This window comes from Boleophthalmus pectinirostris, unplaced genomic scaffold (genome assembly GCF_026225935.1).
Source record: "Boleophthalmus pectinirostris isolate CB_2022bp ecotype Guang Dong unplaced genomic scaffold, ASM2622593v1 HiC_scaffold_5, whole genome shotgun sequence".
NCBI classification, from domain to species: Eukaryota; Metazoa; Chordata; class Actinopteri; order Gobiiformes; family Gobiidae; genus Boleophthalmus; species Boleophthalmus pectinirostris.
In genome coordinates this window covers 14,797,501-14,823,022 of record NW_026571404.1, presented here as the reverse complement: position 1 = coordinate 14,823,022, position 25,522 = coordinate 14,797,501, and the positions used below count along the sequence as shown (strand labels likewise).

Here is a 25,522-nt window from a genome sequence, read left to right as displayed (position 1 = left end):
CTGTCACGTTTGTACCACTGCAGGAAAAAAAAAAAAGAAAAAAGAAAAATCCAAGCTAAAATCCCCCATAGAAACCGCCCATTGGTCAGTGAAGCTTCAGTCTTCACTTCACTTACTTCCAATGATCCCTGTACAAATAAAACCATGTGTAAAAGTGCTAATTTACTACATGATGATTCCTAGCCTAACCAGAGATCTGCCTGACCTCTCCCCGTCCATCACCACTGGACTACAGAACTAATTATAAAGCCCAGTCTGAGGCCTTAACCCTGGCATCTCCCACGGCGACCACAGCGTCTTAATGTGGCTCTGTTCCTGCGCTTACTGTTGCTCTTGGACGGGCACGGATATTATTTAAAGGCCCCAAAATGCATTACGGCTGTCTTCGGAACCAGACCTCAAACATGCAGCCAGGCTTTTGGGGGTTATAGGTTTGTTTAAAATGGCGTCTACAGCTCAGGGTTTGGTTTGTAAAGATTTCGCCAGCGGTCAGTCCGTCATTGGGTGCCCCGGTCAGCTTGTACCAATGTCAGAGTAAGTTTAGCGGAAAGGCGAAGTTTGAGGTTTCTGGTCCAGGGCTAATTGGGAGTTTGAAACGATGTGGCTTGTCATTGGCCCAAATGCAAGAAATGGAAACCTCTTGTTGGTTGTAATAGTGTCGCAATGGCCCGTAAAGTATTATAATCATACCTTGAAAAATATATATCTGCTAAGTGTTTCAAATTTCCTCAAAGCAGAGGAACACAGACCATGTTCTAGTCTCAATATCTCACAAATGTCACTTCAAGAGTTGATGTACAAGTAAAAAAAATACAATAAAATACAATATTCCAACAATGAAATAAGAAAATGCATACAATTCCCAGAGCATTCTCAGTCTTTAAATCTGCAGTATGGATGAACTCTTAACCAGTTGCGGAAGAGCAGCAGATGTAAACCCAACTCTATATCACTACTTCACGTCAGACAAGGACGCAGATCATTTTTTTGCAGTTGTTTTCACATCGTCCAGTGTCAAAGAGGCAAATAACTAATAAATCTTCGTGTATTTTATGTTAATTTACCTCAGTCAGTGTTATGGGCAGAGGTAGGACCAAATCGTTGTTTTACAAGTCTCAGGTAAGTCTCAAGCCTTTGAAGTCAAGTCTAAGTCAAGTCCTAATTGAAAGACAGGAAAGTCCAAGCCAAGTCTCGAGTCACTGGCCCATAAGTCCAAATCAAGTCCAAGTCGTCTGCTTTGAGCTTCAAGTCATTTCATGTCTTTAAACCAAAAAGTACCAATTAGATTTTTGCAGATTATATGACTTTTAAAGTAAATTGTACTTAAAAAGTCATGGTATATTTATATAAGAGTATTTATACAAGAAATTCAAATCTTTTCTTTTTAAATGTCTTGTCAAGATCTTAGTTTGCATCATTACTGTCAGTATAGAAAGAATTCAGATTTAAAAGTCCGAAAAAAAAAAAAAAAGAGTTATTTTGTTATGAAAGATCATGTTCTCTGTAGTTCTCTTTGTTTTACTGTATTGTACTGTATATCACTGTATTGTACTGTGTATTACTGTATTGTACTGTGTATTACTGTATTGTACTGTATATTACTGTAGTACATTTGATGGTACCATCTCACAGTGTTTCAGTTCCATCCAAAGTAACAAACAGAAGTGGGAGGGACATGTTCCAGTTTGTTCCTGTAAAATTAAGCACTGCATTTGTCAACTGTAAAGAGAAAAGTATTTTCTAAAAACATATTTTTTAGGAGAAGCATCAAGTCTTCTCAAGTCACAGGCCTCAAATCGGAGACAAGTCATTGACCTTCAAGTCCAAGTCGAGTCCCAAGTCTTAGTCCATTTTATCAAGTCAAGTCTCAAGTCCTAAAAATAGTGACTCAAGTCTGACTAGAGTCCAAGTCACGACTCGCAATTCCCCACCTCTGGTTATGGGCTGTAGTCCTTTCTGTATAGACATGTTCTTACCTCTGTGGGCTTTCCCTTTTATGACTCATCTGAAACTCTATACTCAAATGAATTATGCATAGAGACACTGTACAGCAGATATATAAGGTGTTTCCACGTTATTATAAATGTTTAAGTTGGCTCTATAACACATTTCTGTCTGACGCATTTATTTGTGTTGCCAGGGTGGCTCTCATAGTCTGCTATAATTTAGTTTTCGAATACCGCTTTTGACAATATGCAATTTTAAATAATAAAAAAAAGTTTATTGTTTGGGTTAATGAGAAACACAACCAGGTCAAATCAGGACTAAATTTATGGAGCCACTTGAAGACACAAGCTAATAGTCAGTTTGGAAAGCAGAGTATTGCAAAGGAAAAAGATCTTGCATGAAAGCAGATTTATGATTGCAATCCAGTAGTATATCTTTATAGACCAATATATCTAATATGGCTAATATATCAGGCCAACATTTGTACTTTTTTGCTATCACTCTTAAGTCTCCAGCACAGGCTAGTCTTGCTGCTGAGCTGCTGCCTAAAAATATGCATAAAGGTTTATTTGAATACTTTAGTACAAATACATAACAGCTCTCTTATGGGTTTGGGGTGAAAAAAGGGCTGCGAGTTTTTATTAAATTAAAGGGTACGTTTATATGATGATAGTCTGAACAGAAGACACAAAAGTGGCGTCGTGTCTTGTCTTTTTATTCCGCGTTTAGATGAACTTCTCGGGAGGAAATCTGTGTGCATACAGTAACGCAGAAGTGTGTGGTATCCGACTGGGTATGCATGCCAGGTTTCTGTGTACTGTATGTATGTGATGTAAATGTGTACGCGACGTGAGCAGATCTGACCAGAGTTTTGCATCTTGGGCAGTGTAGATGGAAATGCTATGGCAGAGCGAATTCAAATTTTCCACTTCAGATTGTTGCGTTTTTAAGCCCCAAAAACGCCGTCACCGTCTAAACGAAAGGCACTTCTGATAAAATAGTTTGTTGTTGTTATTACTTGCAAGTTTTCTCATGTAAACAGGCCCTTAATTACATAAGTTGGGGGAGAAAATCAATACTGGGCCATAAATATCACCACAAAAATATTGGCAAAGCTTATCGGCCATTATTTTTTCTGGATTCTAAACAATCATATTGGCATTGACCATGAAAAAAAAAACAATATTGGTCGATCTCTAATATTTATTGAATATTAAATAAGACACAATACTTTACTCATGCGTTCATTCCTATAAGCACACATGTGTTGTGGTGTACGCATGTGCAGTGTGTAGTGTGTATGTGTTTAGCCTGTATGTGAATGGATGACTCTTGGTTCACAGTTGTGTTGAGAGCGTCCTAATGAGGTGTGTAAAGACGTCCGATCTGAAGTTTACTCTGGCGCTGACTCAGGCTGATTATATGATGGCTGCTGACACATAAGGGGCCCTCTTTCCTCTCTCTTTTTCTCCTTTTTCCCCCTTTCTCTCCTTTTTTGTCTCTCGCTTTTCTCCTCTTCTTTCTCAACTTTTCTCAACCACTTTTCTCCATTCTTGCTTCTCTCTAACACACCTCTCTTCCTACCTCTCTCTCCCTTTCTCCCTTCTTGCTTTTCTTTTCCCCGCTATCCCCCCCCTCTCTTTTTTCCCATTCTCTTTTTTCTTGTTCCCCCTGTTTCCCTTTACCTCCCCTCTATCTCATCTCTTTCCTCGCTCTCCTTTTTCTACCTGTCACCTATCTCTCTTCTATCCTTTCTTTCCTAACTCCTTTCCTCTCTCTCCTCTATGCCCATCATCCTTTCATCTCTTTCTCTCTCTCTGCCTTCTTCATCTATTTTTTTCTCTTTCTCCCTTCTCTCTAGATTATCTCCTCTCTCCTCTTTCTCCTCTTTTTTCCACATCTCTAGTTTATATCTCCTCTCTCACTGTTCTTTCCTTTTCCCTCTCCTCTCCTCTCTGTGCCTCCGCCCTCTTTTCTATACCCCCTCTTTCTTTCTCGCTCCCTTTACTCTCCGTTTTCTCCTCAACCTTCTCTGTCTTTCTCTACCTCTCCTCTCTCCTCTTTTTTCCACTTCTTAGTTTGATCTCTCCTTTCCCATCTCCTCTCTCTAGTCTATACCCCCTCTCTTTCCTGTCGTTCTCAGCTTCTCTCTTACTCCGGCTTCTCTCCGTCTTTTGCCCCTCCTTCTCCCCTATGTACAGCACATTCGCACCGTCTCTCACATGTTAATAATCTCTGTTTGTCTTATAGGCTGCAGGAAGTAGGAGCCCAAAGCTAAACACTGGAACAATGAGTGACATCGCGGTCGGCCCTCGAACTCTTTAAGTGTCGAGAAGGCGCCAGAACAGCCTCGCCAAATTACAGCCTATTTAACCAATCAGTCTGCAGTATGTGTGCAAATGTATAGTCTCTCCCAAACACTCACTCCACACAATACGTCTCATAGCTCCGGGCACCAGCGCTAATAGTCCGTGATTACTCCCAACAACAATGATTTGTATTTAATCTTTCTATTCATGCAGAAGAAAGACAGTTTACCATTCATCAAAATACATGGTTGTTTAAAGATCCAAGCCAAAACCACTTTTCCTGGCCCGCTGCTCTTAAGATCGCCGATTGCAGCGGGTTTGAGAAATCGCTCAAAAAGTGGCACGAACCAACTGTTCCCACTTGATACTGACAATGTGCAGTTTACATTACAAGACTGTAACTGGTCCTTACTTCACAAAAACAAAACCCCTAAAGTGTCTCCAAAAATCTGTTTCATCATCAAATTTATTTTCTGTTTTTGTTGTATTTATTAGATTTATTTTTGCGTACTTTTTCAGAACTGTTGTCTTTGCAAAATTGACTTAATGATTTAAATAATTACACACATGTTGGTCAGCTACGTTTTTAAACAAGCAAATTAAACAAATTACAAATTAAATGGGCAATTTGTATGTTTTTAGACAGAGGCTCCGAATCCTTCTTTTCTCCTTGAAGGTGTTTTGCCTGAAATGTTCCACAGAAAACCATTGAATTTATAGTTTATTTGTTTATTTATCAGGGACAATGCACATAAAAACATTGAACTACACAAAAAAGTCGTAGTCTCTGGACAGGTTGAGGTCATAAATGGCGTAAATGCCAATAAAATACAATACAATATCTATTGATGCAATCATTCATCCAGTAAATCAATAAGTAAAACTATTCCCACTCAGTCTCAGTCACCACATCCATACACTATTTACATATTTACTTACTTATTTAACTTGACAGTCTCCATGGAGACAAGCAGGTTACTACACCAAAGTATTTTTTGATAATAAAAACCTGTTGTTGAATAAATGAAAGATATACATCGCTTGTAATTGAATAAATGAATGACATAAGTTAATGCTTTACTGTGGAACAAGCCAAGGAATAACATTTTCATGAGATTAGCAGGTGACAAACCCTCAATGAAAAAACTTGGCCTACTTAGTTCACTATTTAACTTTAAGTACATGCAGGATAGCCACGGGGTCTTAAAAGTCTTAAATTTCATGTTCCTGAATTAAGGCTTTAAAAAGTCTTAATTTATGGTGTCCAAGTCTTGTTTTTTTCCACAAACATCTTAAATTTCATTAGCCTATTTTTCTGTATATTCAACCGGGCTGCAGTGCAAAGTTAAACAGGGGGAAGGAAAAAAAACAACAACGTAAATTCAGGTAATGTGAATGAACGTCTATTTTGGAGTATGCGCAAACAATACTTAGTTTGTCTGTTAGAAGCAGTGCATACTCCTAAAAATTTGTTCTGAATGATATTTTATAATAGTATTTTTTGTTATTTAAAGCAGTGAGTAATGGTCATTATTAGAACTGGATCTGGTGTTTTTCGTTGGCAAAATGGGTGCGATGTTGGGTTTAATTTTCATTTAGATGGTCTTAAAAAGTTTTTAAAAGTCTTAAATTTGGGGTAATCAAACCTGGGGATACCCTGATACGCTATTCTTCTATTCAAATCATCTGAGTTTATTAATATGGAAATAAATACAGCCCAGGAGGAGACATGTCTTTCTTCGCTCAAAGCTGCTGTCCAGCTACGGAAATACCTTTTGCATTCATCTTTTATAAACCTCTTTCCTCATTTTAACAATAATAGTCGTGGATATGGCTGTTATAATCCTTCCGTGGAGATTCAGTCTATAGTTTCTGGAGGTCAAAATGCAAAACACTTCACCCGGATACTCTCTGACACCAGGGTCGTTACTTTACAAAGTGCTCTCCGTACATACAACGCCATTTTGCCCTTGTTTTTCACACGTTCGCCCTCATATGAATCCTGCTACATCAGGTCATAGGAAGGGTACGCTTGAAGAATACACCCATGCGTCCCCTTTGACCAGTATCCGGTGTTTAGCACGTCTTGTGAAACTTTTGAGACGGATGGATTCTGAAGGGGTGCGTGGTGAAATGTCAAGGCCCGTAGTGACCCCCGTGAGCCCCCACAAACACTCCTCTCCGCCCCGACCCTTGAACTATGAACCCCGTGTCACTGCCCCTCCGGACGTCCTGACAGCGGCCAAGTCTGGATCTACTCAAGGCTCCAGAGAAGAAGAGGAGAGAAGGGAAAGTTGTTTACAGGACCTAAAGGATGTTTGGGGATTCTGACACGGATTGCGAGATAGGGAGAGTGCTGGAGCCTCTGTGGGCAATCAAGAGGTTAATAAATGCTATTGCAGTTGTCTCGTGGAGGATGAAATGCGCAATGTAACACAGTAGGACCCAGTTTCACAATTTCTTAACTAAAATATCCAAAGAAATGCTGTCCAAAAAGTTTACAATGTTAAAGGCCCTCTCTTACACAAAACTGATTCTTGTAAGCTTTAAGCCGCGTTATAATGCTCTTACCTCTGCAAAAACATACCTGAAGTTGTGTTTTGTTTCATTCACACATGTTTAAGTAATCCTGCATTATTAGTATGTCTACCCTCCAAAGCTCAAAATGTTCTGTTTCACCTTGTGATGTCATGAAGTGGTACTTTTTAGGGATGTAACAATAATTGAAATAATATCGTGGGCTGTCAAAATATATCAAATTACAAGATTCCTTTGCTTAAATGCATGGTTTTATAGTAGCAACAGCTTATAAACATAGGGAACTAAATATCCCATGATTCATTTCTGTGCAGACAACATGAAGAAATATGTTTTTACTTGAATTCTTGGGATTATGACAGAAAAAATTTACACCAAAATCTTGTCAAGATATTTTAAAAGCAAAGAAATATCTCATCTACAATTACATTAGCCTCTCCAAAATATCGCAATAAATGAGATGCATATCATGATAATATTGTACTGTGAGATTTGGATATCATTACATCCCTAGTAGTTTTCATGTTAACAGCTGCTTTTCACGTTTAGTTTAGTAGTTTGGCAATTCCAGTGCTGAAATTAGCCAAATGATTCTAGTGATTTTAGGTGCACGGAGTTTAAAAACACAGTGGAGCACTTCCTGTATTCCCACATGACATCACAAAGGGGAACAGAGCTTTCAGTTTGAGAAGAACCCAGCGTAAATAGGCAGGGTTTGTGTGTTGAACCTGAAATGAAACAAAACAAAACTCCAGGTTTGTTTGTGATGACAAAACATAACAACATTATAACATAGATCAAAAAATGCCACAATTCAACTCAACTTTGATGTTATAATGGCTTTCCTTCATCGTCATTAGCTTACTCCAGAGTTGTATTTTGAGTGACACATGTTTGAGTGATCCTGTATTGAAGAAAATGTCTGTTTTCACCTCCTCTAACCTTGCTGAGTGCACCGACACTGCTAAAACTTTCTTGTGATTATTGGAAAAATTCAGATTCTGGGTCAAGCATTTTTAAAAATATGCTTGGTATTTTTAAGAAAAAAAAGTGAAAAAGTGAAAATGTGACGCTTGATGAAATGCCACTGTGAAGAGCTGGGCCAGCAGCAGATAATCAGTTCTGCAATTTTGAGCAGAAAAGTCCTTATAGAAGTGGCAATGAACAAAATGTAAAATAATGTAATGAAGGGGGAAAAAAGGCTTAGACTTAGACAAACTTTATTTATCCACAAGGGGAATTATTTGAATTATTATTTTTTATTTAATAATAATATAAAATCTAATAAAAATTCTAAATAAGAAGCAAAAAATATAGCAAGAGACTGGTGTCAAATAAGTCATAATTATATAAATATATTTGTAGAAGTCAAAATAAAATAGAAAAATAAGTAGTAAAATATAAAATCTCACCTATATACAAGAGAAAGAAAGGATATGTTTTGTTCAAAATACTTGAACTAGTTTTGGTTCAGATATTTGATTTTGGAATAAAATGGTCTGTTTCAGTCCAGTCTTTGATTAAAATGGGCTCTGTGCACACCGGCACACCAGCAATCTGTGTCTCAGAGCAAACTGTCACTTTTATTAAAATCATAAAACATAAAATAAAGAACCTATTAAAATTCAAGTTAATTAAAATAAAGACTACCCAGTTATTTTTATATGTAGTCAATTTTTTACTTTGTTTTAATATGTATTATGCCTTGTGTGACATCCACCCACAGCTCCCTGTTCACTGCCTTATCTTAAAAATTTATTGATTTTAGCATGACTCAGTAATAATAGAGCTGAGGACCTGTTTACACGAGAACGCTTGCGGGTAAAAATGACAAAAAAAGTGAAAGTGGAAAACAGAAGTGCCTTTCGTTTAGACAGTGAGGGCGTTTTTGGTGCTTAAAAACGCAAAAATCTGAAACCACCCTCCAGAGTGGAAAAGTTGAATACGCTCTGCCGTAGCGTTTCCGTCTACACTTCCCAAGACGCAAAACTCTGGTCAGATCTTTTCACGTCGCGTACGCGTTGACGTCCCATACATCACCACCTAGCTGCCTGGCATGCATACACAATCGAATTCCACACACTTTTGCGTCACCGTAAGCACGCAGATTTCCTTCCGAAAACACTTGTCTAAACGCAGAATAAAAAAAGTAAAGACGCGACGCCACTTTTACATCTTCTGTTCAGACCGTCATCATATAAACGTAGGCTAAAATTGGACAGGAAGTAGTGACGCCAACAGTGAGGGTGCTGAGTGTTGATTGAGGTCTTATATTTATGTTTTTTGAATCTTCACCTCTGTCATCTTAGTTCAGATCTAGGTCTGTTCTGATAAACTTCTGACAATATTTGCCTTTTAGCTAGACACCAGTGTTTCCCTGAGTAAGGACTGTAGTTTTGAAGTGGCACTTGGTGGGCAAAGAAAGGTGGACGTAACAGACAGCGTTTCTGCCATTCCTGCTGAACAGTCTTGTGCATCCGGATGTAATTGGCTTGTCAGAATGATAAAGAACTTGAAGGAGCACATTGTTCTTGGAGAGACAACCTGACAGCTGTAAAATTATTCCAAAATTAAATAACCTCCTCTCTCTTGGGCATATTAAATCTTCACTGTCCCCAAAACTCCATTAATTGAAATTGCATATTTTGTTTTCAACCACTTCAACTCATTTTCTTTATTGAGAAAAACTTAATCTGAAGCTTTCCAACAGAGTGTGAGTCAGCGTTTTAAAGATGCAGGGAGACTGTAGTGGTTAGGGCATAGCAGCTCTGAGGGACTGAGCTTAATGAATTAAACATGAATCCACACCGTCAAGTTTGAAAATTTAAAATCTCCTCTTTGTGGAGCTGGAGAGGTAAGGAGCACCTCAGGGCCTTATATTGTACGGCTAGCTTTTCACTTCACTCCTCAGCTTCTCAGGAAATACGCATCAGGTTATAATGATGGACTGCAGTAGTTTTAATTAATCAATATAAAGCAATAATTTCGATTACTGTAGTATAATCTGATGAAAAAGCTCTATGCAAGAGAATAGTATTGTTGTAAATTTTGTAGTAGCAGTCCATGTAGGCAGATGTTCTTGTGTTTGTCATATAAACATGTTTAAAAAGTCAATTAAAATGAAATTACTCTTTCAATACGTTAAATATGAGACATCAATTGCAATTACATCAAAATATCTTCAGTTGATACTTTGAAAGCTGCAACTAGATGCCACCCTGGTGTGTTGCAACTCTATGAAGTTTAAAAATGTCAAGGTTAACAAAATGATTTTATTATCAATTTTTATTAAATCATAAACATTAAAAATATTTGGGGCTGATTTGGAATCTTCCCATTTTTTTGGAGAAGTAGAGAGATGGTTGTGCATTCATACAAGTGTAAAAAAATAACAATAACCGAAATATCGTGATACCGTATCATCAAAAGTCTCACAATAATATCGTGGGCTGTCACAGTATATCCAATTACAAAATCCTTTGCTTAAATACACAGTTTTATAGTATCATTAGCTAATAAACATCAGGAAGTACATATCCCATGATTCATTTCAGTGCAGACAACATGAAGTAATATGTTTTTACTTGAATTCTTGAGATTATGGCAGTAATAATTCGCCTCAAAATCTTCATTAAAAAAAAGCGTCTTATCTACAATTATATAAGACTCTCCAAAATATCACAATAAATATCGTATCGTGAGATGCAAATCGTGATAATATCGTACCGAGAGATTTGGATATCGTTACATCCCCTAATAATAGTTCTAAAATGTATACTAATAACATGACCTTAAAAAGCTAAATAAATAAAAATGTTAGTTGGAAATCTTTTGTCTATTTATCACAATGTACCAATGAAGTGACGCACTAGAGTTGATATTTTAAACATTGTTGAATATATGGTTACAATCCTGGGCACCATCCAAAGCTGCTCCTATTAATACAGATGTAAGCCTGTTTGAAGGATGTGTCTCCGTTGGTCTGGTTCACTACATTGGCTTTAAATAGATTTTCATGTGCTCCTCCACAGCAGACGGACCAGAGCTGCTCCAGCAGACTGTCTAATTGAATGAGAGATTATGTGCAGTCGGCTAAAGGAATGACTGGTCACGGTGACACTGTATAAATCAGAGTCGAGTAATGCAGAGAAAAGACTGTAAAAGTTTACTTTAAAAGTCTTATTGAAGCAGCTGGGAGTTCCCTGTTTTATGTTTTCTGGCTTTTTAACTGTACTTTTTCTATCTATGTTTTATTTAGAAGCGTCTAACAGGAACATTAACTTTGTACATTGTATAAAACCCATAATTTGCCTCTAGAACAATACTGATTTCTCACGTTTAAACATTTATACTTGTAAGAAGGATTTTCCAATAAATGCTTTTGTGATTCAGATGAGGAACTGAGAGAATGAAAAATAGTTTGGAACAGTCCAGACTTATTCTTCATATTCTAACACACTCTAAGCTTCCTAATTATTCACAGCCATGAGTTTATACGCATTTTTCACAACTTTCAGAGGCCAGAGCAAAATCTTTTGCAGTGATGGTAATGCTAACAGTAACTAGCATGTTAACAGCATACCTCCTGGTTCATGGATAATAAAAATATGTTATAATTAGATGCAGACACCCTCACCTATGGTCATGAGCTTTGGGTAATGACCAAAAGGACAAGATCATGAATACATGCGGCTGAAATGACTTTCCTCCGCAGAGTGGCTGTGTGCTCCCTTAGAGATAGGGTGAGGAGCTCAGTCACACTGGAGGAGCTCGGAGTAGAGCCGCTGCTCCTCCACATCGAGAGGAGCCAGCTGAGGTGGCTCAGGCATCTGTTCTGGATGCCTCCTGGGCACCTCCCTTGGAATGTGTTTTGGGCATGTCCCACTGGGAGGAGGCCCCAGGGAAGACCCAGGACACGCTGGAGTGACTATTTCTCTCGGCTGGCCTGGGAAAGCCTTGGGGTCTCACCGGAGAAGCTGGAGGGAGTGTCTGGGGTGAAGGAAGTCTGGGAGTCACTGCTTACACTGTTTCCCCCGTGATACTGTCCCGGATAAATAGAAGAAAATGGATGGATGCAGACAGCTCACAACGGAGCTGCTTTTACTATATGAGTGCTTAGGCAAGACACAATCTACTTTATAACATTAAGTAGACCACTCTTTAACATTGCTTATTTGGAGCCGGTTGCACGATCGTACTGTGCAGTGGTTGGAAGCTCCCTCCACTGTCCCTCCCTCGCTTGTTCTTTGTGGTTTATACAGTACATACATGCAATTTTAGGTCATCTTTTTGCCCCTTTTCCAGTCCCCTCTCCAGAGATGGTTGTGTTGAGATTAGCCTTGTTTTCACTGGTCTGATGGGGGCTGGCAGAGTGTGACAGCAGGCCCAACACGAGGCTGGTCCTGGCAGAGCCGACAGGAGCAGGACCCTGTAAACAAACCCAAATAATCAGCCCCATCACGCACCACTGTGGCTCCACGCTCCGGGCAAGGATCGAGAGTTTCTTTGAGGGAAAATTATTTCATTACTCCAGTGATTTCTTGGAATAATGGGTTTTCATGGCCACATTCAGAGGTTTTACCAAAAAAAAATGTGAAGTTGCAAAATGTTTGTATTTTATTTTGAAAAGGTAAAAAAACAAAAGGTACGGGAAATGACGTTGAGTGTGGCACAAAGCCTTTAAATCTGTCCTGTGACATATCCCCTGTCTTGACCATATAGTGCAGAACAACACTAGAGTTCATCACAAACAAATAACAGTTCTAGTTAAAACAGCACTGTGTAACTTTTCTTGTTGTGTGGAATAAGTGCCCTGCTTGTTTCCATGGAGATGTTATTGCTTTACTTGGAAAATTCAGCATTATGGCACTCATATTTTTTTGCTGAAATCAGGGGGTGTAGTGGTGTAAAACAGGACTAAAACAGGTCTAAATCAGGACTAAACCAGGTCTAAACCAGGACTAAACCAGGTCTAAACCAGAACTAAAGCAGGTCTAAAGCAGGACAAAAACCACTGCTCCACACCGCACGGAGTTAAGCGCAGCCGTCACCCGATCGTGCTTTACAGACACAATGCTCCACGGGCTCGGGGTTCTTTATCTCTTGCTCAAGTCCAAGATTAGTACTGGTTTATTCCTGATTTAGAGTTGGTTTAGACCTGGTGTAGTCCTGGTTTAGCCGTGGTTTAGTCCTCCTCGTTCAGTCACAAATCGTGTACCCCTTACTTAAAAAATCCCCACTACACCACTGGCTAAAATATCTTGAAAAACATGTATTCTTACTGTGAGTGAAGTCCCCCATCCACAGATCTGACCTGATAAATTTAATATGCCATACTGTGGAACATTCCAGGCAAAGCAATTACCTCTTCATGGAGACAAGAAACGGTGTACATTGAACTCAAAATATCTTTTGACATAATCTTTTCAGTTGGAGGCTTATTTTATAGATTTTACTGATTGTTCTCCTTAATTTTCTTATTTTCCACATTATAATTTCCCTTTTTCTCTTCCTGTCCCCGTAGAAGACGCCCGTATGCTGAAGGAAGTGGACCGAGCTCTGGTCCTGTACAAACGCACCGCGATGCCGTACGGCGTTTACTGTCGCAAACGAAAAGGCTCCAGCGACGAGGCGGAGGTGAAGCAGTACGCCTCGCTGGTGGGACAGGACTGTGCCCAACGCATCCTGCTGTTCAGACCCTGAACAGCGCCCCCTACCGTCTGTCTGTGCTCTATGTGTCTGTCTGTCCCTCTGTGTTAAAGTGCTTTCTGCTGCTTCCTTAAATACAGATTAGTTACTCTCTAAATTACACTATAACTTAAAATCACGCGATGCAGGTACCACAGAACAGGGGTCCCCAACCCCCGGGCCGCAGACCGGTACCAGGCTGTGGGTCCTTTGATACCAGGCTGCAAAAGCGCAATCCCCCTCCCCCACCCATACGCATCTCTAAACCAGAACTAAACCAAGTCTAAAACCAGAACTAAACCAAGTCTAAAACCAAAACTAAACCAAGTCTAAAACCAGAGCTAAACCAAGTCTAAAACCAGAGCTAAACCAAGTCTAAAACCAGGATTAAACCAGGTCTAAAACCAGAACTAAAACGAAGACTAAACCAGGACTAAACCAGGACTAAACCAGGTCTAAACCAGGTCTAAACCAGGACTAAAGCAAGCCTAAAACAGGATTTAACCAGGTCTAAACCAGCACTAAACCAGGACTAAACCAAAACTAAAACCAGGACTAAAGCAGGTCTAAAACCAGGACTAAACCAGGACTAAACCAAAACTAAAACCAGGACTAAAGCAGGTCTAAAACCAGGACTAAAACCAGCACTAAACCAGGACTAAAACAAAACTAAAACCAGGACTAAACCAGGACTAAAACAAAACTAAAACCAGGACTAAAGCAGGTCTAAAACCAGGTCTAAAGCAGGTCTAAACCAAGATTAAAACCAGGACTAAACCAGGTCTAAAACAGGACTAAAACAAAACTAAAACCAGGACTAAAGCAGGTCTAAACCAGGACTAAACCAGGATTAAAACAAAACTAAAACCAGGACTAAAGCAGGTCTAAAACCAGGACTAAAGCAGGTCTAAAACCAGGACTATAGCAGGTCTAAAACCAGGACTAAAGCAGGTCTAAAACCAGGACTAAAGCAGGTCTAAAACCAGGTCTAAAGCAGGTCTAAACCAAGACTAAAACCAGGACTAAACCAGGTCTAAAACAGGACTAAAACAGCTGCTCTGCGCCGCACGGAGTTAAGCGCAGCCGCCGCCTGATCGTGCTTTACGGACACAATGCTCCACAGGCTCGGGGTTCTCTCTCTCTCAAGTCCAAAATTAGTCCTGGTTTAGACTTGGTTTAGGACCGTGTCTAAAACCAGGTCTTAAAACCAGGACTAAACCGTGTCTAAAACCAGGTCTAAACCAGGTATAAAACAGGAATAAAACCAGGACTAAAACAGGATTTAACCAGGACTAACCCAGGATTAAACCATGCCTCGCCACCACAGTCCCTGGTCCGCGAAATATTGTTGAACATAAAACCGGTCCATGGCTCTCAAAAGGTTGGGGACCACTGCCATAGAACACACATTGTTATATTTTATCTCACAAATTTCAATAGAGGCTCATCAATATATTGGAATATTGTGGAAAATCTAATATCAAATGCAGCCCTCTGTCCTTAACCCTACAATACAACTTCACAAACCTAATGCGATGTGGAGTAGTTTCAACATCAGGATGCACTCTGATAGTATTGTGAATGTGTTCTGAAGGGAGAGTGATTTAGCAGAGGGAGCAAGGCGAGCCAAAAATAAGACAGAAACTTATTGCACATTTTAATAAGTTTTTTTTGCCGAATAAAACATTTTCAAAACATTTTTAGTCCACAACTAATAATACACTCCCCCACCACATTCATGCGTAAACAGTGAGTCACTGTCAACCTGAACATTTGAAAAAGTAAATTAAGTGAGTTAATAGTTAAAATGTAGTAACTTTTTCCACAATATTCTCTTTATTTGAGATGCCTCTGGATAATGTTGTTTTATCTAAATGTATCCGATTGTTTTAATTAATTCTCTACTGTCACTGTGTTTAATTCTGTCACCAACTTTACCTTATAATGACTCTTAATGCTGAAAAGCTTGTTGTGTAATTGTCTTAAAATGAATTGGACTCGGGCTCTTTCCTGATCTTTTGAATGTATAAAATAAGATGGTTTATTGGCTGCAGTGAAGGAAAAACATCGCATTTTTCTTTGATATATTTATAGAGTTCTTTGCTTTTCTTTAAATATTGACACTGTTATTTTGAGTAAACCAAATAATAAATATATTCCCTACACAGACTCCGGCGTGGTTTTATTTTTGCACGTAATTTATACACACGCAAAAAAGGTTTCCAGCGGGACATGGGAGAGTTGTTCACACATTACAGTTTATTCAATCATTTCAGCTGCTAATCATTGCAGGAATCTATGATAAAAATAGTTCATGTTGGTTGACAATTTAGTACATAGTGTCTCATTCTCTTTCCTCATATCAACAATTCTAAACTTGAAATTAAGCCTGTCAGAGTCAATCTTCAGAAATGTGCAAGAGTTTAATGCTCAATTTGGATTTTTTGTGAAATCAGATTTTTTTATTTTGCGATGTTGTTCACATTTGTAATTAAATTTGTATGTGATCTCCAGTGTGAACTTTAAATGCCCCAAAAGTGTCTCTTGTTAATTTCGGGATGGTAGAAAAGGGATGGGGTTAATTAAGTATTTACTTCCTCCCACTCCTTTTTCGGACACAAGCAAAATGTGTGTAACATTTATTTTTGCCTATTATTATAGAATAGAAATATTTACTTTTTGTGTTATATCTATGTATTTATGTTTTCTATGTATGTTCTATGTATTACTGCCCGAATAAACATTGATTCATTCATTCATTCAAGCACATTAGAGGACACGACGGCCTCACATACAGCGAGCATGCTCAGTGTTTATGGAAGTTGCCTAAACGCTGGGTTTGTTTTCCAAAAAATAGGTTACATGTCCATGGCCACTTCATTTGTTTGAGTTTTTAAGCCTCCTTGTATTTGGTTCACAGGCTCTTTATTTTTCATTGACACTGGAGCCAGGACCGACTGTAGAAGCACTTGCCCATTTCTTTGGCAATCATTTCAAAAACTACCCAGTTCTGATAAGACCCCTGCAATTTGTCCTGAATACAGCGATCCCCCCAAATATTAATTAACTCTCTAACCTTTGACTAGACTCCGAGCCTGACGTGTAGGTGGGATGAAGGTGACCTGACCGTTCAGACTGAAGTTGCATGTCAAAAGATCAGATATGTATCGATTTTAGGTGCACATATCCAAGTGGTCTGGGTTGCATTTGAAAAAATCTGATCTGTGTCATTCAGCGTCATTAAAAGATCAGATACAGGTCGCATACAGGTGAAAAAATCCGATTTGGGTCACTTAAGGCTGCAGTCTGAACATAGCCTAAATTAAAGCTTCTTGTCCTTGTTGAGATGTTATTTCTCTGCCTGGAATGTCCCAACTCACATTATGACATTATTGATCTACTTGGGTACTTTATTACTGTGAGGGGGCTTGCTTTTCCACAGATCTGACATGCAGCTGTTGTCTCCTGCTTGTCTCCATGAAGATAAGTAAGTTCAATACCAAACTGTGGAACCTTACAGACAGAGCCATGACAATATCTGTTTTTTAATGTTTTTTTTTAATAACATTTCTATTGATTTTTCACAATAAATCAATAAAGCGCACGTTATGAAGCCACAAAGACAAACAGACTTGAAGTTGTACCTAAAAGTTTTGTAGCTGATGTAATCCTGACCTGACATGGACATTCAAAACCGTCATGTGGTCCTTGTGCCGGCAGTGCCCAAGTCTGTTTAAACTAGCACATTTTGCCAAAGTATATGTCATCCCAAATATTATTATTATGGGTCATTAGCCACAATGGAGACAGCTCTGCTCAGAACAGCCTGACCTAACTCTCTCAACCAATCATTTTTCTTCTGCAAAAACAATTACGAAACCCCAAATTCTCCCTGGATTTAGAAGTTGTCCTTGAAAATTAGGGACACATTGACAGCCTAATTCGCGGCAAAAAGAGCAGTGACGCTGGACGGCAGCCATTTTGAATTTGTGTTTCTCTCCCACATTAGACATGCTTCTCTTTGGTCTTACACACTCCTCTGGCACTGTCACACACAGTTAGTCTTGGTGGACACTGTACGTAGCATAGCGCCAGTGCTGATTAAAAACACTGGATTTTTGTAACATTTCATCTCTAGTTATTATTATTATTAAGTGGCTTTCTCCATTTTTTGTCCTTGTAGTTGAGTCACATTTGTCTTCCCCCTGTACATATATTTAGAACGGCTCTTAAAGTCAAAATGAGACCACTGTGTGATGTCTGCATTTAGTTATGAAGCATTAAGAAGTGCACTGTTAGCATGATAGTTATTGTTAGATTTACTAGGATGACAAAACTCCTCTCTAGCCTCAGAAACTTGTGAAAATTGCTTACGAACAGAACATAAAACGCACTCTTCAGGCAGTTGTTATTACTGTATTTTTTGGATTATAAGTCACACTTTTTTCATGGTTTGGGTGGTCCTGCGACTTATTTGTTAAAATTTCACACTGAAGCTGTGAGAGGCTCTAGACTTGTGTGTCAGTATCTGCTACTACTGTTACTCCTGTACAACTGTCACTTTGTATTCTGCTGCACATGTCGGCTGTAGAAGAAAGGGAAAGAGCCACTGTCCTGTCTGGGATCATGTCAGTCAATCGCATCATTGCTTCTGTATCACTGACAATTTAAAATTTAAACAAACATAAAGACAACCAAAACTATCCTGTCGGAATTCAGAAAGGCCAGAATAATTCTAACTGGAACTGATGCTGAGTCTAACGGGAGCTACACAGAAGAGGAAGCGGTGCTCTGTTTACCTGTGGAGGTCGCAGAGTTGCTCAGAAGTGACACCGAGGATGAAGAATTGAATGGATTTAGTGATTTGTTGTGAGATGGAGAGTTTGGTAAACTTGTTCTGTATTGTTGTTTATGCTATAGTTTTCTGATTAACTGTTCATATGTGACGTTAAAAGCCTGTTGTTCTCTGTTCTATTGTTATTACTATAACTTGCTTTTCAAGATGAACTGTTGGTTCCCGGTCTCTGATTTTATAACATAAATTGCCACCCAAAAAGTGTAACCTATAGTCCGATGCAACTTGTGTATGTTTTTTTTCTTCTTCATTACACATTTTTTGGCTGGTGCAGCTTATAGTCCGGAGCCATTTATAGTCCAAAAAGTACAGTAGTTTTTATTAGATCCTGGTTTTATTCAAATGTTGTTGTATTATTTTTATTGTTTCATATTTAATTATGTTCTGTAGCACTTTGGTCAACCTGCGTTGTTTTTAAAGTGCTTTATAAATAAAGTTGCAAGTTGCAAGTTGGTTGGGCAAAACCAAATATGAGCCTGTGCTTGAAAAGACTGATATCCAATACACTCAAAAGAGCAAATATCTGCCCTGTCGATGTCTTAAAATGACCAACCCCCCTCCTCACTTTGAGCCAAAGTTCAAAAGTCAGAGTCCTGCTGTGGATCACAGATAATGCTCCATGAGTCTCTGCACTATTTTGAGTTTGGGCCTTGGTGCCAACAGGGTGCGGTCAGACACAATACCAAATGTATGCCGCACTATAATGATCGTATGGGCTTACAGGGATTGTTAAGTATCTGCTAAACATATTATGCATTTTAGGATGGATTTATTTTGATTTCGGGTTACTAAAGGGGAATACCACTTTGGAAAGCATACAGTGTATTTCGATTATTCTCTGCCAGCAAATCTGCACAAATTTAATATGAAATAATGCAGCAGAGTGACTTTATGTTTAGTTGTATATTTCCCTAAAATTACGATTACATATGCCAACAACATCAGTGTGGATTATTCCATTTGCCTCTATATTCTATTTTATCCCGCCAAGCCTCTGTGGGTTTGAGTTAATGGAGTCTGTGCGTCCATGTAGAGCCAAACCCAATCAGAGTATGTTAGATAAATGGTAATGGAAAAAAAATTGAGAAGTTAAAGGTGTACTGTGTAGCTTTTCAGACCCACCACCTGCTTGTCTATTATTGATTTAGCTGTAATATTCCACATATGGCATTTAAAGTATCTATCATGCATTTATCCAATTACAGGTGTTTTTATTGATAAATAATACCTTATAAACCCTTCCATCCATTTCCTTTCACTTATCCAGGGCCGGGTCGCGGGAGCAGCAGTCTAAGCAGGGACTTCCAGACTTCCTTCACCCCAGACACTTTGTCCAGTTCCCAGGCCAGCCGAGACACATAGTCCCTCCAGCGTGTCCTGTGTTTTCCCCAGGGCCTCCTTGCAGTGGGACAGGCCTGGAACACCTCCTGAGGGAAGTGCCCAGGAGGCCCTGATGCCCAGGCCACCTCAACTGGCTCCTCTCGTTGAGCCCCATATGACGCAGGATATTCATAGGCGTCTCCTGGATTGGCAGTACTGGGACCCCACCCTGGAGCCATCAAGCACCTGGTGGCTGGGCCTTCCCCCATGGGCCTGGCCGGGCTCAGCCTGAAGCAGCGACATGGGGCTGTCCTCCCGTGGACCCACCACCCATGCTTGCTTCTCCACTAATCTGACCTGTAACTTGGCCTGGTGTCATCATTTGTTTGTATCCATGGAGGTAGTCAAGTTTAAATTCACTAGCTAGGACCACGCCAACAACGACATAGTGCGAAGAAGTTTATTGATAGTGTACGAAGCGGGGCAGAGATGGCTGGGTTGAGACTATGGGTGAGGGCTCAACCCAGACCCAGTGAAAGACAAAATAGGGGATGGGAGGGTGGGGTCGAGTTCGCCAAGACAAACAGGGATGATGGGAAAGGCTGCTACATATAGACTTCTGGGAAATTAGAGGCGTGGTCGAGGTGAGTTGTTGTTCGCTGGTGAGAGGAGAGGGCCGTCGAGGCGTGGTCCTGCTCCTGAATCTCAGTTAATCATATTAACTACATTTAAAGCTAAACTGTGGAATATTCCCAGTGAAGCACTATACCTCAGTGAAGAGCAGGTAGCAGACCTTCCATCAGAAATGTTACACAGAGCACATTTCATTTGATATAAAATATGATTAAATTAATAAACATTGAATTAGTGAATGTAATTGGATATATAATCAGATTTCAGTAAATACATAATTATGCCATGACATAAATAACCAGACAGGGGGCTATAGTGGAAAAAGGTTTTTGAACACGTTGGTTTAAGTAAAGATACATGATTTTCTTACCAAAGCTGCTTTTATAGTGACCATTTGAGTGGAACATTTCCTCTCTTAAAGACTCCAGCTTCCTCTTTGTTGGTGTAATGTGGCGATGTAAAAGTACCAGGGCACCACAGAGGGAAAGAGGTCTGAAAAACAAGGACATTCCTGAGGTTTCCCCATGTTTCCAAACAGTGCGCTCTAAAGACGGGTGTGGATTCCAAACAGAAATATAAAACATCTTTGGGTGTTTACGGGAGATTCACTGTGGAACTTTTCTATGGGAAGGTCCACCACCCGCTTGTCTCCATGGAGATTATTATTTATCATTGCCATGCCTGGAAAGTTTGACAGTACAGCATTAAAGTTGTATCTTTATGGAAACAAGCAGGTTGCACCTCGAGGCCACACACAGGAATACAGTAATGCTAAAAAAAACTGCAATTGAATAAATACAGGATAAATTCAACATTCCAGACAAAGCATCGCCATGGAGACAAGCAGGTGACAGATTCTAAATGAGAAAAGCTACATAGTGTATCTTTAGGCTACTGAAAAATGCCAAACTTGAGGCAATACTTCTAAACTTTGTTAAAGGTTCACTGTGTACATTTTTTAGTTGGGAGTCCATCACCTGCTTGTTTCTATTGATATGTAACTGCTCTGCTGGAATGTTCCGCAGTATAACATTAAATCTGACCTGTAACTTGGTCTGGTTTGGTAAGGGCGTAGGTTTGGTCTCTGCTTTATGTTTTATGATTTCTTTCCAAAAACCCACAGAGTCTGGGCAGGTCCAAAATAAGTGAGAAGTGGTTTCATTTTTCAGTTCGCAAAATGTACAGTTTGTGTCCATTGCCCTTTTAAAATGATTCTTTATTGGATAACAGCGATGTAGAAGTTTGAAGCAGATTTCCCTTTGTTTGTTGGTGATGAGACATTTGTGAGGTCATGTCCAAACATTTTTCCTTGGAATATTGTCAATAGAGTCTGTCTGCTAACAGCGCATGAGTAGGGCTCATTTTTAAAATGTATTTATTTATTCAATATTTTACCAGGTAAGTCAGTGAGAACACCTTCTTATTTACACTGATGACCTAGACAAGAGGCGTTACAAAACAAAAGCACAAACAAAAACTAGTCACACATCAACTATAACATGAAACAGTGAATAGACATATAAGACAGTGAAACAATTGCACATTAAAAATATAAAAGTGTTAAAAACATGTGCAATTATCCTGTAAAATACTCTGGATGGAGTTTTTAAAAGTTGATAGAGCCAAAAATGAACAAAGTTGTAAAGTCTTTTGAAAGTGGTTCCAGTCACTTGCTGCAGAAAACTGAAATGAGGAACGGCCCAAAGCTGTGCAGGCTTTAGGAATGACCAGGGTTATGTGTATGCGATAGTCGCTCTTTTTCTGCTGCGACTCACTATAAGGCAAGTTTAATTGAAGATGAAGCCGAGTGAGTTCCTTTTGAAAAGTTTGTCAAAGTTTGGTGCGCAGCGTCTTCACTCACGCCTGTTTAAGTCACCATCTTCAGGTGCTGGCCCTGTCCTGCCGCTTCCCCAGTTTAGGCTCCTGGCACCACTAATGACATCACTCTGTTGCAGCCAAAGAAACAGCGGCAGGGGTAACCAAAACAAAATGTGAACTAAAACGTGTTAAATTAATACTACTGAGTTTGGAAAAATATTGGAATAAATTTATATTTTTGTTCGTTAAAATAAAATGGCAAATATTGGTAGGGACTGTTTTGTCTTCCCCAAATATTGGTTGTGACATGTCCCCACCGTCCCTATGCAAATCTACACCCTTGTGGTTTGGTTTCCGTGAAGATAGAAAGGTTTAATCCCATACTGTGAAACATGCCACACAAAGCAATAACATCTCCACGAAGAAAAGCACGGACAAGACGGACCCACCACCAGAAAAGTTACACAATGTAGTCAAAGTTTTGCACTATTTACTGTCTGGGAAGATTTTCAGTCATCCAGGTTGTCTTGACATATTTATTTCTGCATGATAGAGCAGTTTGATTGAGCCCAGATTTTGTAGAGACTTTTAATCTGTTACTTTTACACAAACAGTGAACAAACTCGGCTTTTGACTCGCTGCTATCTTGATGCAATCCTGTCTTCTCTTGTCGCAATGCCAGATCCTCCATCCCCTATCCCTATCTCTCTCCACAAATAAGATCGTAACGCACATTTAGAGCTGTACTTCCTGTTTAGTAATAGTATCCATATCTGTAGGCAGTGTCAGCGTTTGTGTTGTGAGTTTGGGCCCGAATGTAAACAGTTCGTGCCCACATGTTTAGTATGGGGGACGTGAGAGCGGTGTTGTCCCAGGCCTGTGTTGGCGTAGGCTGCTTTATTTAGTTTGGCTTCCCCCATTCACGAAACAGACAGCCTGGATTTACTAGTTTGTTTTCCACCGCTGCCCTGCTCACTTTGTCCATGTCACTGCCGCTGTTGGTTAAGCGAGAGGGTAAACCCCAAAGCTAAAAATGGTGGAGTTTTGTTTAAAATGTAAAAAGCCACATTTGTTGTTACGTTTTAACACACTACACTATTCTTACCCTGCCAATCCTACCCCTGAATAACTGGAGAGGTGACAAATATACGCATTTGAGTTATACTTTGCTGTGGTAACGAAAATAAAAGTAGAACAAAAAGTTAAAAACGTTTAAATTGTATTGTCTGTGTACACTAAAATTTGAAATATGTTTACCCCTTTCCAGCTTTTTGCTTCCAAATTACGTCCTTTTCGCCAGGGTAATTGTAATGCAGGAAATTTAGATAGTTTAACATTCATCATTCTTTTGTTTTCCATTTTAACAGAACTGTAAGGAAGATTTAGATTTAAATTTCATAAACATCATCTGTGGTCCCAGATCATTAGCCAGGCTGGAGCCGCCTAGTGCCTCTGCTCAATTTAATTTCTCTCCAGCAACTAGGTCAGGAATCGGAATACACTAGAACCCAAAAGTTGTAGACCGTGCACCAGCCAATCAGTGAAGAGCTGTGAAGCCATGACATCAGACTCAAGCGCCTGTCTGGGTCCCTTTTGTGGTACAGCACAAGAGTAAACAAAATGCTTGAGATGGATGTAGATTACGGGCTTCCAACCTTTTTCCTCAGGTGAGCTACCTTTCCAAAACAAAAATTCAAGAGCTACAAATTTTAGCAGTTGAAGGAAATAAAGTATAAGAGCCATGGCAAGCCTTAGATGGGGTTCAGTTAGATAAAACATAAACCATTATTTATTTGAGTGCACAGAATCAGGCATCAAAATGAGAGATTTACAATAATAGGCATTTAATTAATCCAATCTGAGTTATTCGGGAAACTATGTGTAATTCCGAAATCCCTTGGCGAGCTACTTGAAAGGGGGTGGAGAGATATTGGTAGCTCCCGAACTACAGGTTGGAGACCCCTGATGTAGACAAAGACATACATTCTGTGTTGGCAACGATTCTCAAGATCAAGGATTTAAAGCTGGAACAAAGAGATTTTTTCCTGAATTTTATCAAGGGGAAAGATGTTATTGCACTTCTTCCTACAGGATTTGGCGCATTACACACGTTATGATCAAATAGCAGCGATTGGTTAAATAAAAAAGTACCCACCTACCATTGAGTGAGCGGATCCTAATGCTGCGAGGTCAGATGGTTTCCACGAAGTGAAACCAGCTGATGAATCGGGCTACCAGATCATAGACATGTTCAAACTTTTACTGATACAATTGTAATGCTGATTCTTAAATACAAAAACATTGGACATGATATCCCATTTATTCCATTTATTTTTATGTTATAATTTGGCGTTTCTCCATTGGTTCTCAACGATTATCCAACCATAAAGCAGAAAGAGCCTCACACAAGTCTCTCATTTGGGTTGTAATATTGAATTCCAGCTGGTTTAACCCTAAAAGGACTCCTCACTACCTAAACCTTCATGAATCAGTGCTAGTGCAGCCTCTGCAGCTCAGAGAGTGAATTCTTGAGGTTTTGAACTTTCACATAATTTATGGCCTTTTTACGAGTGCATGCAACAACCTGCTGCTTTGACTTGAACCAATCCTCTTGGCATAAACTAAGATTAATAATGTTTTAAATTGCATTCGGTCCATTAATGTTGTAAGCCTAATCGTGTGTGATGTGGTAACCAGCCTGTGTAATTTGTCTTGTACATACAGTAGCAGTAGTACTTGTGACTGTGGATCTAGCTCCTGTTTAAACTTGCAGCTCCCCTGGCCCAGCGGAAGCTCCCAGGCCAGAGGAAGTGCAGGTCCCATTGTTGCCAGGCTCTGTGGGATTATCTGTGCCTAAATGCTGCTCCTTTCTCTGGGGATTATCAGGGGGACAGGGGGGCGGCCTACTCCCTCTGGGCCCCTGTCATCCACATTCAACACAGCCGAGTCCCAGGGCTGCGCTAGGATACAGCACAGACACTGTACCAACCAGAAGACAATAGGACAGAGACAGGAACGTGAAGAGCAAATGTAGTTTGACGTGGGCTCTGAGGTTACGACAGCAACACAGATATACGACTGTGAAGGTTTTTTATGGTTATACAAACACGAATTCAGTCAGATCGCCCAAGTGCTTCATGACCTATGTTCAGTTTATGTTCTGCTAAAACATATTTTATTTTAACCAAGAGTTTTGGCCCCACAGGGTAAATGCCAAATGGTATTTGAAGTGAAGTCATACTGGGGGTGGTCTGCATGTATATGTCTAGAACCTGTCTAGAACCTGTCCAACCTGTTGCTGTCCATCCCCTTCAAAGTAGCTCACCATGGGATTTCTGAATTATAGATATTGTGCTGAGTAACTAAAATTTGATTGAGAAAATGCCTATATTCTTTGTAAATGTGTAATTTTGAT

At 39.6% G+C, this 25,522-nt stretch overlaps 1 protein-coding gene across 9 annotated transcripts in view; it reads left to right on the top strand.

The window, feature by feature from the left end:
* Window positions 1-15,650, top strand: part of LOC110168150 (arginyl-tRNA--protein transferase 1) — a 94,982-nt gene extending 79,332 nt beyond the window's left edge. For 3 of the 9 annotated variants that reach the window (XM_055162672.1, XM_055162671.1, XM_055162670.1), the window contains one exon: window positions 13,318-15,650. In XM_055162672.1, coding sequence (XP_055018647.1) covers window positions 13,318-13,496 — 179 coding nt within the window. In that variant the 3' untranslated portion in view covers window positions 13,497-15,650. The remainder of the gene's footprint in view (window positions 1-13,317) is intronic. The other 6 variants (XR_008633348.1, XR_008633344.1, XR_008633347.1 and 3 more) reach the window with 6 other exon arrangements.
* The last annotated feature ends 9,872 nt before the right edge of the window (window positions 15,651-25,522 follow it).